Genomic DNA, 16,916 nt, shown 5'->3' with positions numbered 1-16,916 from the left:
CTTTTTAAAGCGCAAACAAGTGACGAGGCACAAAAGGAAGGTCACAACGTCTCTTGCTTGCGCTTTAACGCTTTAAAAAGCTTATCAAGTATGCACAACTAGGCCCACAGAAAGTTTTAAACTTCGAGTTAAACTTCAGGCAACGGAGGGATTGTTTTTTTTTTTTTGTTTTTTTTAGAATGGGAGGGTGGGACCTTCAAAAATACTTAAAACTAGGCTAGTTTGTGAGTTTTCATGATTTTTGTGCTACCATAAAAACAAAAGAACATGAACACAAAGGAACAAGGCTGAGCAAGTGAAATGTTCAGTCATTTGTTCAGTCACTTGTTCAATCTTGTTTTTTGGTGTTCATGTCCCTCTCTGTGATGTGTTAGGAGTGAAAAGTCATACGGTGACGACAGAGTTTCAAGAGGAGTTCTGAATACAGACCAAAATTGCTTGGTACCATGAAGGGGAGCAGCTCAAGCGAAATTGTGAGAGGTGATGGTGGGAACGGATGGAGGCCATTCAGTGGTGTTGAGGAAGATGATGTCCAGGGTGTGGTAGTAGTGACCCGTCAGTCTCTGGGACTGAGGTCGCAAAAGGCTCTCACCTGGGCACAAAAATAACTCTACCTGTGTTCTCCTGCTGGTGAATGCTTTTGAGGTGTCCAATCAAGTTTGTCCAGAGTCCAGTGCAGACTGTTTGCATCGATCGTCACCACATGTAATGCACACAACTATGCCTTCTTTGTGAAACTTCTTTGTCGTTGTGATACTATTTGTTCGCACTCTTGGTCTGGCTTATCACTGTGACTTTTTTCTTTCTTCTTCTTTTGTTCTTCGCAACTTCGCCACACCTTCATATACAGACTGGAGCACACGGGAGTACTCAACATGGACCGAGAGCGTGTGGGAGGAGGCATCGCTGCAAGTGTTCCTCATGCCCAGCTTTCGGCAGGAGGTGTCTGTCCTTGTTGGTGGCATCGCTGTGTTCCTCATCTCGCTGCTCACTGTGCACTGCCTGAACCAGAAGGCCCTGGTGCTGTTCACGCCACGCGCCCTGGTGGGCATCTAGGGAAGCGACACAAATCACATTGCTTTGGCCGACTGGACGAGCTACCAGGCAGGCGACAATAGTGGTCGACTGCCGCCCCCCGCTGAACTTTAGAGGCACGCAACCACCCCAGGACAGTCATTAAAATTACAGCGCCCCCCCCCCCCCCTTCCCCACTTGTTTATTAAGTTCATTAACTGTCTTTCCTTACTTTCTAGTTCACAGTTCTTTAATTGTGGTGCCGTTCTGACTTAAAAAGTATTTTGTGTGAGACGGTTAGCACGTGTCTCATTATGCGTCACATTGCATAGAGCTGTAGAAGCGCTTCGGGGAAGTTGTCATTGTTTAAAACTTTTCACATTGGGTGTTGCTCGTCACTTGTTTATGGGCCTTTTTCTATCTGTGTGCAAAAGGCAGGCGTACAAGACACGGACAAAAGAGGAAGGAAAAGGACAACACAAGGGCCAACTATTAACTGAAAAGTTATGCCTTTGCTTGGCCTTTCAGTTAATAGCCATGCTTTGTCTTGTCCTCTTAGTTCCTCTTGTGTCCGTGTTTAGTATGCCTGCATTTTCAAACTATGAACTCCTCCTAACTTTCTCAACTTTCTGTCATTATAAATGCTTTTTTGTGGTTAGCAGCACTTTAATCTTTATTTCTGTTACGGCTGATTGAAATAGTTTTTTTGTTAGAAGGCAGTTTTTCTACAGTTCCTGCTCTCTCAGGTTGCCAAAAAACAAAGCACAGAGAGTTCATAATAAGTACGAAGTTGAGGAATCATGCTCATAGCCAAAGTCCCAGTATTACAACGCAACCACGTGCGATAGTGCATGTTTTGTAAGCTCTTTGGTTTCTTGTAGCAGTCTGCAGAGTGCATTTTTGGAAACTGGAATATAGGTGTAGCCATCGTCAATTTTATTTCACAGAACACATGAAATTTGCTAGCAGCTTTAGCTATGGGTACAAGAGAAGATCTGGCAGCATTGCAAGTGTTGCACTTTAGCACCTGGTATTTCTCTTGCTGCTTCAAAGTAAGTGAGAAGTGCAAGGTTAATGATATTCATGTCATGTTGGTTTTGCACATTTTATTACAGCTGCCTTGATGTGCACATTAACAGAGTAAAACCAGTTCGAGATCGCATCTTGGCAGCTTTATTCATTGTGCGTTAAGCTTTAATTATGCACCATGTGTAAAGGGGTTTTGGGTTCCATGATATCAGCACAATTGTTACGTGCATTCATTTCCATCTTGATTTTTGTTGCACATAAACACAAAATTTGTGCATGGCCCACACCTTCACCTTATACTTGGTTTTTTTTGGAATTCTTGGTGCGGCTAACATGAGCAAAAATATGGTATGTCATTTATAGGACCAGCTTCACAGCTTGTGCTCTTGTCAAAAGCAGGGTGCATGTCATTGGAAGAGATGTGTTGATTAGTTTTTGACGGAAACAGCTTAACAGACAGATTGTGTATGTGCAGTTTTTCTGTATATGTGTTTACTTCTTAAACTTCACTGTCTCAATGAAGCCACCAGGTGCTAGTCAAAACAGTTGTAGTGCACCTTTCTCTGTGTTTGCCATCTAGGTGCAGTGAGCAGCTGTTAAGCGATGCATTGCTGCACAGAGAGCAAATGCCAAATGCACACTGTTTGCAGTGTAGTTATTGTAGCTTTCTCTGCAGCGAACAATAACCCCCACAGAATTGGCTCTATCGTAAGCTGTGTCACACAACCAGCTAATTTGGCAGTTAAGCTAACTGCTAGAAGTTCTTTAGAAAGAAAGCTTTCCATTTTAAATTTGTTGGGTCTAGGAATCAAATCTGATACCACCACTTTCTTGGCATTTGCTATATCAAGCTGACCAGGAGGCTTGCCAATAGTACCACAATTGCAAATTAATGAATAGCTGAAAGCACAGGGAGCAAAGCCTTATTTTTATAGGCTTGCTTGGTCATTTTCTTGTAGGACTACATTTACAACTGGCACATAAGAATGTTAAATGTAGGGTACTTTGCTTTGCACATCTATTTCTGCATTGTTTTGTTCCACACAGCTGATTTCTTGGCATTTGATTAGTGGCCCACTTGCATGAATGTAGGAAGAATAGGAAGAAAGTTAGTACATCAGTTGGTATTGGTGGTAAGCCATGAGGCACTTGCAGTTGGAAACAATGAAATGCAGTTTCATGCCACCTTGGTTAAAGCTGTGAACAGAGTGCACAGATGTTAACTTGGCCTCAGTAATAGTTCACTGAGCAGGACTTGCTCCACGCTTCAGCCTAGATTACTCTGTTTCGTGAACACTGGTATTGCTTATGCAACTTGAGGTTTCACCAAGATTAGTGAAGCAAATTTTGTAGCATCTGCTGACTGGCATGTCTGTTATGTTGGTAGATTCTCATAGCATGGCACTGTGGTTGTGGCTTTGCAACAGAAACAAGCTTGAAACAAAAAATCAGTGCTGCATGCTTGAGTGCCTACGTTAGCGTGGCTTCAACACCTGCTAACAAACAGGTGCAAGTTGAGTGTTACATAGTGGGTGCGTTTAACTAGTGTTACTTAACTGCAAACGGTTTTTGCAAGTGCTTCAACTTTACCTTCGAATCCATGTCCTGTCAGCCCAACAAACAGTATTAATAAGCAATGCTGTGTTTGAGAAACTGTTCCCATTGCTTTGATGGCCTCTCCTTGCTCACACTGTTTTTTTGGTAGTTTATTTGTTTCATCAGAATGGTCCCACAGGTGACCACTTTCGTGGAATGTCGTGAAACCATTTGCGTCTCTCAACATCCCACATCACATTGTGTGCTACGGCCAAACTTTCTTTCTTTCTTTTTTTTCTAAATAATGTCCTACTGTGTGTGTCGCAAGTAAGTGCTGCGCTTTAGGTACTTGTAGTTTGTCCATCGGGGGTTGCCTATGAATGTGCCTGTTTCAGCAAGGGGGAGCGTGGGCTTTTATTCCTGCCGTGCTTGGGCTCAAAGCTGCTGACCCAGTGCATCTCCTTGCACGTTTTGACAGCGATCGGTTGCAGCAGCGTTTTGCTCCCAGATGACAACTCCAGGCGAACCTTGATACAGTGAGCTTGGATATATAACGAATTATGTGTTATGCAAAAGTAAATCTAGAACATTTCTTGTCTTTGTCAGCCTGTAATGAATACATGCCTGTAACAAATATTGGATATAACGAATGTAGTTGCATGTTGGATGTGCCTTCGTTATAGCTTGTCTCCAAGGAGCGAGGACGAAAGCGACAACTGGGAGTTTTTCTCAGACACCAAGAAAATAATAATAATGTCATCTGTGAACAAACCTACCTGGGTCACCCTGATATTTTGCAGACTGCAGAAGGGGTTTCTCGTTAAAAGACCACTGCCGCTTCTGATCGTTCTCTGCGGTTGCGGGAGAACTGGGCAGAGACAAAAAGTGCCTTTGTCTGCCAAACTACTGTGATTTGTGTGAAACTCTTGAAATGCCAACAAGATGCGACTGAGCAAACGAAGCTCATATTGTGTGAAGTCCATTCCATGAAAGCATTGCATCACTTGTGTAGGTGCAGTGATCATCACAAACTGTTCTCCGTTGAGGAGGTACTTGTAATTTTTTTTTACCCATTTTGAAGTGTACATTCTTAAAGAAATGTATGAGATTTTTTTTTTTATTCTAGGACGTGTGTGTGTGTGTTTGATGCTATGTATAAAGTGTATTATATTATACACTATATTAATTTCCCTTCCAGAAGTGTGTATGTGTAGCGTGATGCTAAAGTGTGATATTTATTGCAAAAATTCCTGCATGTGGAGTTCTTAGTATACCATGTTCGAAATGGAAGTGATGCACACTGCTATATTTGAAGCAGTCTAGACTGTGTTTCAGGAAATAGTGGAAATCACAAAGGCAAATTTTAATCTGTGGTTTGTGAGACTTAAGTGAATGTGTCTGCAATTGCTTATAAATCTTGCTGCTTTCGTGTAACTTTTCCCATCGCCTCTTATTTTTGTAGTCACGTTGTCGACACAACCATGTGTTTGTTGCTGATGTGTGCTTGTCCTAGAGTATGTGTAATAGTCTAGTCCCGGAAAATTCACTCGCAACTCTTCATTTTGAAAGATTTTTTTGCAGATTTCTTTTACGGTATACAGCAAAACTTCGCTATAAGAAACTCGAAGGGTCAGCTGAAATTTGTTATATCCATTACTGTGTTATATCTGTTGTCGACCCTCACAGCCAACGTTGCCTGAAGGTGGGGTGTGGTCACTTACAACTGGGTAAGCCAAGGGTGATCCAAAAGCTCACAGAGCATTGACAATAACTGCGATAGATTGTTTTTCTGGTGCAACTTCGTCCGCGAAATTATGCATTCTTCAATGCAGCTATCAATGCTAGTTCACCTCTGCTGTCGTCAGATGCTCAGAAGTAGTGGCAAAACAGATTTCATCAGTGCACGAAATCAGAGGCTTGCAGCACTTTGCTGTTGCATTCATGAAAGTCTGATAAGCCTTGCAATCACCAAGAACATGAGATGACAATTTGTATTTTGTAACGATCCATTTTGTTTTTCATTGTTATTTTACAGACCTGGTTGCTTATCTTGGGGGTAAGAGCAGTGACTTCCTCTGAATCATTAACAAGGATTGGCAAGAAGTGGATCATTGCACAATACAGTCCCAGGACACCAAAAACATCGTGGCTGCGCATGCACAGCGTTTTTTATCACAGCCACGATTAGATAGTGCCGCGTGCACCAAGCATCTTTAATCCATGTACTTCAAGCCACGTGCTCCACTGCTCGCATTTAATTTCAGGGTAATTGTATATGATTATGAACCTCAATCAGTGCAAAGCGTGTTGTATCCACTGAGCCATGCACAGAGTGAAGGCAAGTGCGGTGGCAAGGCAACAATGGTAGTTTATGGGCAGGGCTGCTAACTTGGCAGCGCAGCCAGTTTTGTGCAGTGCCAGGTAGCCGACAACTCGCGGTACTTTTGAACTGTTGCATCAAACGAGTTTTATCAGTAGCATCTCACATCGCCTGAGTTCATCCTAATCGGTGCAAAATGGTCATTAAATTTTCATTATGAACTAAAGAAGGATTCGTTATACCCATTTATAGCAAACCTTTGTTTGAGTGAAACGAGGCATATGCATGGGTTTCTATAAGCAGTTTAAGGGGAATTACTTCATTATATCCAATAATTTGCTATAACCCACTTTGTTATAACGAGGTTTCGCTGTATTCAGAGCCATATTCACGGCCACGGTTTAATTCTGCTTTAGATTAGTGACTTAACTGTCATAGATGCTTTTTTTTCACATTACCAAGGTCAGTTGTTAAAGTGCTATTACCGAATTTTCTTTACAATGCTCGCTACTTTCTGCAAGTACAGAACTTGTGCATTGAAACTTCTTTAGGCACTGTACAAAGATGTAACATGGTGTGCCAATATGAAAGCGAACACCTAGTCAGCACTGAAGCAAGAATTATTTCAGAAGTGCAGCGGCATACCTCACTCGGTAATGCTTGCATAATAGCTTATTTTCAAAAACCTATTCTGTCACACTTCCTTGGTTTTATCGCAGAGACCAAGACAATAAACCAATCCGTTCTCACAGTGAGCTTCACTATGCTATCACTGTAGTTAGGGATGACAGTAATGGTAGTGCTTAGCAAACTGAATGGCAACCATGGCTGAGAGATTATAGCACTAGTATTTTATTTTAATTTGTGATTTATTGGTACACTTGCACCAACACACCATCAGAATCCACTTATGAAAATTGCAATTCAGCTTGCCTTGGCTTTAAACTCTGCTTGCCTCAAGCCCAAGTACAGCGTAAAAGCAGTGAGGACTTAAGGTGTCAAAGAGCTGCCAGGACAGGTGTGCGTGCACTCCGAGTGTTGCGAGATCGAATGCAGTTAAGTGCCATCTTGATTGCAATTCATGTGTTCCCTTTCATATTGGCCCTTACTGCTGGTATGTGCGGCTGCAGGGACGCAAAATCAGAAAAGCAGCATTCACCCTTGCTTTTTATGTTGCCATGCTCCAGTTCATGAAGAAAAAAATTGCTGGTTTCTCAGGTAGTGTATTTAAACAGGTCAGTTACTGGAGATCGCTGGGAAAGCCCCTCGTCATGCAGTCTACATGAAATAGGCTGATGATGATGACGAGTCATATCATGAGCTGAGGCATGACATGCCAGAGAGAACGCTAAAGCAAGGAAGATTTCCAGATGCATGCACCTGGAAATTCTTGTACCAGCTTCTTTTAAGATTTTGTAGATTTTGGTAGCATCGCTCCTCAGGGCTGCCTAATTGTTTACCAATAACAAAGGATTGTACACACTGAATAGGAAAACTGAGAAAAACACAACCGCATTAATCTTGTAGACTTTTTTTTCCCACCAAATAGAGCCCAATTGCACAAAGATTTTGTAGCATCAGAACAATGCAGTCATCTCCTGGCATGAAGTGTAGCAAGAAAAAATTGGCCTTTATTTGGACTGCTATAAGTCCTTCTCGATCGAAGAAATGCTGTCTTTTGAACTAGCAGTGTACCAGTAGTAAAATGATTTTGTTTCTGTTTAATGTCCCTCCAATGTGTTTTATGGCTGCATGGTGAATCACTTCATGTGCACTGTTTTGATCTGTGCTTTGCATATCACATATAGGGAAACCAAACACAAATGTGGACATATTTTACTATTTCGTGCTTTTTTGGGCACTTGTTTTCAGGCTGCACTAATTGGATGAAAACTTGGAATGTTGCACCTTGCAGTCTATCTACAAACATGTCATGTCACAGCCCAAAGGAGAGTTGGAAAAGTAGCATAACTGTAATGTACTAGAGGAATGATTGCTTCTGCAGTGTGAACTGTACATTAGGGGCAGGATAATGCAACAATTCCTTTTTGTTCTTTTCCTTTTTCCACTTCGTCAGTGGTCCGAGCAGGGCTCTGCCTACATTGATGCCAAGAAAGGAATGGAATTGAGCAAAAGGCATCGCTACAATCTACCTGCCCACATTTGGTTTATAGAGGACTCTCAACACTGGTGTCTTTATGAACCGTTCCAGTCCACATTTGCCTAAGATATTACAGGTTATTTGTTGCACATTGCAACTTTTACTTATTGTTTTCTTCAGCCATTATGTATTAGAGAGCCTCTTTAATTCACTGCATTAGACCTGGTAAGGCCACCAGTCCTCGCATCAGGAAATGGCCAGGTTGTACTTTGCTTCATGACCATTTCTTCTAGATGTCTGCCAGCCACAGGGCATGGTGATGTTGAAAGACTGACACAGAGGAAAGCATTCAGAAAGACGCTCAGTTGCAACAAATTTTTGTCTTTGGAGAGTGTGGACATATTCAACTCAGCCAATTTGGTAAAATGTTGCACTAATGATGTAACTAAAGCAGCGGCATTTAAAACATCACCTTTTGTTTCATTACCTTGTGCACTAATAACCTTGGGTGCAATGTGTAAACATCGAAGGTTCTTTAGGGAATTGGTTTGCCTGTTTTTCTATAAGTTAAAAACTGTATATAACTATTATATGCTGTTCAACTGTACTTGCTGTCGCATGGATAAAATGGATCCCATAAGCGCTTATAAGGATACATTTTTAGCCGGTCTATAGTTTCCTGTATTGCATGTAGCATAATGGAGATGTTGCTGAAGATCACTGGACATCTGACAGTATTCTGTAATGTACTTAATAAAATAAGTTATCAGTTGTGTTAACTATGAATAATCGGTCATTGGAGGCTATTTCAAGCCCTTCGCAATAAGACGTGGCTGTGAATGTGTCTAGTTCTTGAAAGTGAGCAAAAATTTAAGCACATACCACATTTTCTCTAGTGCTACACTTTCACTAAGATCCTAAGATTGCAAAGAGCTGCAAGATGCAGATGGCATGATACATTTTCTATAACAGTGAAAGTAGGCATTACTTTCATCTTGTGTGGCATGCTGTACAGTGAAATCCTTTATGTAATGGTCATCTCTGAAGTTGCAGCCCAGAATGGCTGCACATTTCTGCTGCAAAGCAACAGCCTTACTTTTTTTTTTTTCCACATTTGCACTTGCAAATGTAGGGCACATTATTGCTGAAGTGTATGATTGTATCTGTGTTAATGAATGCAGTCATGACTCGCATGTGGCTTTACTTCTACTGTGTGAAAATGCTTGTTGAACAAGCTTGTTCACAAACTGCAGTGCTGTCTTGCTCATCTCGCTTTGTATTAAACTTGCATGAAAAACCACATTGTGTACTCCGATGACTTCCCCGCATGCTGCAAGTTACGCAAGGAGTGCTACAAGTATATTTGCTGGCTTTCTTTATACAGCCAGGGGATGCAAGAAAAAGCAGAATATTTCCCTTGTCGGAGCATGCAGCCTAGATTTCAAATGTGCTACATGTACTAGTGTTACCAACTAGCATATTGTTGTACTGTTTTAATGGCTGCAAGCTAAAACTTGCTACAGGCAGTGAAGTAAAAATAGAGTACAGCTCTTATGTTTAAGAGCATTTGCACACAACCTATTCTGAGAGGTGCGGTCTCCCCACCCAAAGCTGTAGCTCTCGTGGTTTTGTGAAGTACTCCGGGATTCTGCTGGGTCACACATGAATGCACTTTGGTTTGAAGCACAATGCTCAGTCGACTTCTTGCATCCAGTTTCAGCTACAATAACGTCAAATGGTAGTTGCAGCCCTATCCCATTGGAATAGGATGCCAAGCACAATGGGCAGTTTAAAGAGAACACCTTAATGTATGGCTCACAGTTTTCTGGCACTCTAACTGCAAGTGGCAGCTGACGCTGTATCAACAGACTGCACCACTGTGTAGAAAGATGACTGTACCACCAACTACGAGTAGTTTGCTGCAAAAGTTGGCAACTGTATACTTACCAGAAGGAAAAATTTGCATGTGCCCCACGCTCGGATGTACCCTTTAATAGTAGACCACACTGTACAGGAAGCAGCTGTTTACAAAGCAGGGGGGGGGGGGGGGGGGGGGGTGGAAGAGTGTCACATGGCAACAGGCATGGAACTGTACTAGGAAATCAGTATGCTAGACATGACATGACACAAGGCAATCTTTTTATCAGTTTATTGATCAAGGTACACATTCTGATGAGCCTACTTTGCATGCACAAACTATACACATCATACAGATGGTGCACCAATTTCGTTATTTCTTGGTTATCTACTAATGATCAGAATTGTAGAGCATAACTTCTACACAGTGTGGACATCTAAGCAATTTCAGTACCTGCTCCTGTAGAAAGGAGTATCATGTTCAACCAAATTCAGTGGGCGAATCTATGGAAAGCATGGAATATTGTGGTCACTGCATGCCTACAGCTACTATAGACACCAGTACACAGTTTTCCCTCGAATTGTCATTGGGTAAAACTAGCTGCTCTCCATGCAGAGCATGTACTCTGCACCAGTCGGACTATGCAAGTAGACCGTAAACATTTTGCTGTATTCCTTTTCAGTACAGAGTTCGTATTCAAGGTATGTTGAGATGATGTGTAAAACCACTCAAGACGCATTCCAAATGGCATCAAAAAATGCGGGCGAACGCTAAAGGAAATAAGCACCTTACAGTGTTTGTGGTCTTCTGTAGGGTTGAAAATGGAATTATCTTCTGAAACCATTTTCTCACTGAACTGTTGTCTGGTGTACTGCAGACAGGCTGTAAACAATGCATGCACCGAAGACCACACAACCTCTGCAGTAAAGCGCACATGCAGAGAGGCACAAAAAAGAAAAGGATGATACGGGTCATAATCGCCAATTGTTTTTAGAGAGTGCAGAGCGGCTGCAGTAGTCTAATCGAATGTGCGATTACTTTCACCTTACTTTCAATCTGCGACATTCTAGAACGCACTGATGCAGTGGGCAGCTGAAATGCCACGCCATCAAGGAGTGCCACCTGCTACATTGAGACATTGCGTTGTATGTTATCGCATGCAAAAGTGAAAGCATTGAAGAAGGTGATCAATCGACAATACAGACGTAGGCGAGAACTAACAGCGAGCAGACATCCCGCGGCCTGGCCAATGTTTTTGGTCTTTCAAAAGTTACGCTCGAAGCTGCATACTTGTTAAAGTAACTGGTATACTCCACAAATACTGTTCTCACCATGCTAAGGCAGAGTACTGGACAGGATTTTAAGGTGTAATTACATGCTACAGTAGTAATACATAGAAGAGCCATGACTACAGCATGCACTTAGCCAAATCGCATGGTTGCACCAACACTGGTGACAGGAAAGAGAGAAAAAAAAGAGAGAGAGACACTCATATTCAAACGCACACAAGGGCTACTACAGTTTGAGTAGGCATGAAAAGCACACCATACTTCATAGGAACTTTTTTTATATCCGATAGGTACCCAACCGTCCACTTGCTGGACCGTTCTCCCTCTTCACTCTAAAGCACAACTTCCCTGAGGGGGCAGGTGTGGCTACACAAAAGCCTGCCATCCACGAATGCCACAGCTGTGGAATCTTTGCAAGCGATGAACATTTCAGTGGTCTTGTTTGTTCATGTTGTTTTTCTTTTTTTGCAGCTATGTGCCACCAGAAATGCATAGGCGCTGCTGCAATGGTGTGCAAGTGCAGCTCACACACAACACAATAGGCACATTTTCATACAATTCTCATAATGAGTGGGTTTTGCAGGAGATTAAACACCGCTGAAAAATTTGGCTTCACCTTTCTTCTTACTTTTTTTAATACATATTTAGACACCTTACGTGCACCCGGACAGGTCATGACAACATGGAAATATTGGGTTACTGTGTTTCATAACGAAATTTTTGTGAGCGCGTGACTATTTCCTAGTCGACCAGTTAGATATCAAATTTTTAGAATTTTGCTGATGAAGTATTATGACAGGCAGTACATAAGCTGCAAACAGCCTTCTATTCAGAACTTCCATCAGAGTAACATGGAACAGGTTTAGATAGCACCTCTCTGAAAGATAATTTCTGGTGCTCTAAATAATCATTATCCATGTGTGGAGAATTACTTGTTTCTCAACATTGCATGGTGCCTGCCAACTTCTTGTGATGAAATTTTGGACATAGCAACACTGAGACATTCAGAAAGTGCAAATGACCCCAGCAGCTTCAGCAATCGCACTTTCCACCTGCTTGCAATAATTCTCTTGCAAATGAGAAGTGAACAGGGTAACTATGCAAAACGCGACACAAACGTCTTCACTACTACATATGACAGAGAAAAATAAAGAACACTTCACAGAAGACAGTCATGCTGAGAAGACAAAGAGACAACAAAACAATCTATTAAATGGCAAATAAGTTTGGCACTACAAACTATATCCCTAGAGCATCAAAAGGGACACGTTTATCGGAACTTTCATGAGGTAGAGCTGTATCTTTGGTCAGTATCCTTAACCTTGTTGCCATAAATTTGGCACACACACAGACACGTATGACAGCACAGTTAGCACACACATGGACACAAGTCACATCACTATTAAACGAAGACAAGACATTAAAACAAGTGGCAGGATAGGATGCACATTTCTCTTCTATGCAAGAGGAACATTCACACAAATGCGGACACCCGTACAGCTAGTGGAATGTAAACGCCACTTTCTTGGAACACTCACGGACATTCAGGCATGCCAGTGTCTGCGTAGCACCCAAGAATGTTACAGTAGATGTGATAAGCATCGTGCCAGATTCGGTACACCAGGGCTCAGAACGAAAACATTATTCTGCTTTGTAAAAATCTGTATCCTGTGCTTCACCTGCTAAAGTTTGTCGGCTAAAGCAGCTACGGGGCTGCAGTTGCTCTGTTGTCGCAGCAAAATGCATTATGCTGTTCTTGCTGGATTAAGGTGCTTTCTGGTTACACTCTTGCGATTGTATTCAACATGCAGTGTAGCAGAAAACAATGCCGTAAAGCATTATGCTACATGTCCACAGTGAGACCTACATGACTGGCTCGTGATATCCTATGAAGACCAGCGAAGATACTCTCTGCTCTCATTACATGGATCTGCTATCCTTACAAGCGGCCTACATTATTTTTCATTAAAGTTATCTCCTCGCAAATTTCTCCAGCCAAAAAGTTCTTGAATGCAACTTTTACAAGCAAAATTACTGGCAATCAAATGCTGGCCTTGCCACACCTCTGCAGCCATTCTCTCCCTTTTTGTCATTCTTACAGTGCTCATAGATGTCCCACTATGGTCGTAAACAATCTCTACCACGCTATGCCAATCGTCGTGCTCAGTTTGGCATGGCATGGTTTTACTGTTCTGGCCACATCTGAAAACATAGACAATTTCATAGCTTCAGGCATCGAAACTTATTAAAACCTCTGTAACTTCTTGGGAGCACCACATACAATGTGAACCATGAGCTGTGAAAGGCCACTTCCCTCGCTCTAGTAGCCACATTTATTGTTAGTCACAAAGATAGGGAATTCAAACATGTGAAATCCGCACTTTCATTCTTGCAAATTCTGATTAGTACTCACTATCTAGTGCTTCTCTTTAAAATTTCGGTCATTTTCTTTTTTTCTCTCTGGCACACTGCAGTCAATCTTTTTAAGCCTAAAACAGTTTACTATCATTGTGGACTAACTGCTAGATGGCGATGACAAACAGTACATGTCACAGCGCCAAACCAGACAAAAATGCATTCAATGTCCTGTCTTACTTTCATAGTTTGTCTGATCTAGCATGGTTCTTTACAATATGCAACACTGCGGTGTAATGTGTCTTCCACAGCTCAATGAGAGAGTATTCACACTTACAAGGACAATGACAGACAAGAGTGATGAACGAACACTGGTTTCCACACGAAGTACCCTGAGTAATGTGCAAGCGCAACGGACTCTCACATTTCTGTAACCTGGCACAACTCCTGCACTGATTGGCCCTCTAATTGGACCAGTGCCAACAGTCATTACATTATGTTGCAAAATGAAGTCAATGCTCTTTGCAATGAGCGCAACATTACGTTCTTGGGTAATTCAATTGTTTTTTTTAGCCACTGCTGCTTTTATCTCGCAGTGGAACTCAATCAACCCAGAGGCCTTGCTGCATGAAGAGATGTTCTTTCTAGCCATTTCTACAGTCAAAAATCAGTATTATGAACATGGATATAACAAATTATCAGATATAACAAGGTAAAGCTAAAATGTTTCTTGCCAATATCAATGCATAATTAATATATGCTTACAACGAATATTGGATATGGCATACATATTTTCAAGTCAGATAAAACTTCATAACAAGGTTTTAGCTGTATTAGCAGTGTGTGTGGAAACTTCTAGCACACTTCTCTAGCAAAGTGTGGAAACAGGCACAACGCATAATTTTTTTTTTCAGATGTTTCACCTTTACATCAAAAGCAGTAACAAAAGCAGTCACAGTGAAAATTCTGGATCGAGCCAGAAGCATCTGAAGTGGAAACACATGAAGAAACACATGAAGTGGAAAGCCACATTCAGGAGTGCACAATTTGTTTCTTTTACTAACTGTGCACTATTCTGCACGCAGTTACATGACTTTCACGTCATTACTTCAAAATTCAGTTTCACACAGCTCAATCAATTCCAGGTTTAATTATTAATATTCACACACATGTTTAGGTGACCAGATTGAAGCCACAGAAAAGATTAAACGATAAATGAATCAATGAAAGTACAAGTGAAGTTGTCAGCATACTACCTCTATAAAATGCATCTGTGCTTACAAAATGGTAATTTAACTGACACAACATAAAACGTTTTGGCAATTACACTCTCAAACAAGTAAAATTATATTAGATTTGAATACATTTATACTATAACACAGCATTAATGTTTGATGCACATGTTCGAATACCACAAACATGTGACATGTAACTGGGGAGCATTTCATGCTCATTAGTTGCACCAGTCCAATCATGGGTGCCAAATACAAGAACTCTTGCAGACTAGGTAAACATGTTTTTCAATGACTGCATATCAACATGTTGCTAATTTTTATATTTTCTTAAGTGTTTCCATTGCATTTCTGTAGGGAGTATTCACGTGACATCATATGCGCCAGTTTGGTGTCCATTCACAGCTTCCACTGTGCAGTTGGATCGAGATAAAGTGCAGCTTTTCACCATGCTGGCTGTACGACAATATGGCGACCTTGATGACGTCAGTGCATACCTCCTATACCTTAGAAAGAAAAGAAAGTAAGATGTACTGCATTTACCCAAATATAAGTCAACCCACAAATGGCAAATGCTTTATCTCTGAAGGTGGGGAAGGGAGGGGGGAGTCTAGGTCCAGGTGTGCCTGCATTCCCTACTGTTTGAAACTTATGACTGGTTGTTTGTCATATTCATGAAATGTTATCAATCACAAACAAAACTTAAGATTTTTGTGTTTTGCAAAGCATTTACAGAAAGTAAACATATAAGCATTTTTGTTTCATTCCTTGCATAGCTTCCAACAAGGGCACAGTAACTGTCTATGTCAAACCACTGCATTCTGCTTGCATCATCGAACCTTATTTGTGTAAGTAGCAAAATGGATGCAGATGAGCAAACATTCATAACTTGCATGAGTTCTGCTCTATGATGCAATTTTGTCAATACCTGAGTGCAACTGCCAGCCAAAAGAAAAGTACAGTCCCAAAATGAAAGAAAGCACTTATAGCAAAATCAATCAAACAGTCTGCATAGTGCACCTATAAATAATTGCAATCACATAGAATATGAGCAACTTGAGAATGCTGACACAAACGAACCACAATACAGCTACAAGTAAGCATTTCTGCATTGCTTGCCAAGCCCTCGGGTATATGTAGCTAATGTCAAATATTCACTAGGGTACAGCAGCAACACACAACCTGCACAAAAGCAACCAACTCAACTACATCATCATATTCACATGCAATTTGCCTTGAGTTTTGGCAACCATCCAAAGCAAAGTAGTCAATTGTTCTGTGTTTCTGATAGCCTGTGGTTACAAAATAGATAAAATATTAGTGTGTTTTAGTGCTCTAATCCACTAGAGTTCTCTATAGACTTATTCAACATGCCAAAACAAATGGCCATCACCTTTCTACATAGAGCGAGCAATGTCCCAATTTCGAAGAGAAAAGTTAATAGGCAGAAATTGAAGCCTCCCATCACCAGCCTCGAATCAGCCAAATACAGTTTCAATAAGCAACATAACTTTTTTACAAATTGGCTTCAGTTTAGTTAACATTTTGTCTCTCGCCAGTGTCACAAAGGACTGAGCAAGTCAACCTGCCTTTCAGTTAACCTTCAAAGTATTTCTTTACTTCGGTTCATTGGCAAAGGAATGATCAGCTCAATGATAAAGTTGCACCAGCATAACTCCACAAACTTATGACCAATTTATCAGCAATAACCAGAGTAGAATTTTTCAAGAGTTCATTTACACATTTGTAGTCAACATACTTCCTTTTTTAGCATTATGAAGGAGGGAGCAGGACTATCTCTCTTTGGGTTGAATTATACCTGGGTAAATACAGTACCATCCTACTTTGGCTAATTGGTAAACCATCATTGAAGAGAATAGAGCTTGTTAAAGAACCCCAGGTGGTCCAAATTTCCGGAGTCCCCCACTACGGCGTGCCTCATTATCAGATCGTGGTTTTGGCACGTAAAACCCCATAATTTAATTTTAGCTTAAATGTGCCCCAGTCACATAGAAACATCAGTGGGATTGGTGCCTAGTCAACGAGTGCCTTCTCGTTGCTGTGCAGTGCCATGTGTGCCTTGAGCGCTGCAAACTGCAGGAAGTGCTGGCCACATGCCGAGCACGAGTATGATGGCTCCCCCATGTGCGCCTTGAGGTGGCTCTTTAGGGTAGAAAACTGC

General features: G+C 41.4%; 1 protein-coding gene across 1 annotated transcript in view; it reads left to right on the top strand.

The window, feature by feature from the left end:
• Window positions 1–9,300, top strand: part of LOC119455942 (nicastrin) — a 50,234-nt gene extending 40,934 nt beyond the window's left edge. The window contains exon 15 of the mRNA XM_037717492.2: window positions 851–9,300. Coding sequence (XP_037573420.1) covers window positions 851–1,056 — 206 coding nt within the window. The 3' untranslated portion in view covers window positions 1,057–9,300. The remainder of the gene's footprint in view (window positions 1–850) is intronic.
• Window positions 9,301–16,916: the final 7,616 nt, after the last annotated feature.

This window comes from Dermacentor silvarum, chromosome 6, assembly GCF_013339745.2.
Source record: "Dermacentor silvarum isolate Dsil-2018 chromosome 6, BIME_Dsil_1.4, whole genome shotgun sequence".
In the NCBI taxonomy this organism is placed as follows: Eukaryota; Metazoa; Arthropoda; class Arachnida; order Ixodida; family Ixodidae; genus Dermacentor; species Dermacentor silvarum.
The sequence above is the reverse complement of the archived record's forward strand: the minus strand, read 5'-3'. Positions and strand labels throughout refer to the sequence as shown.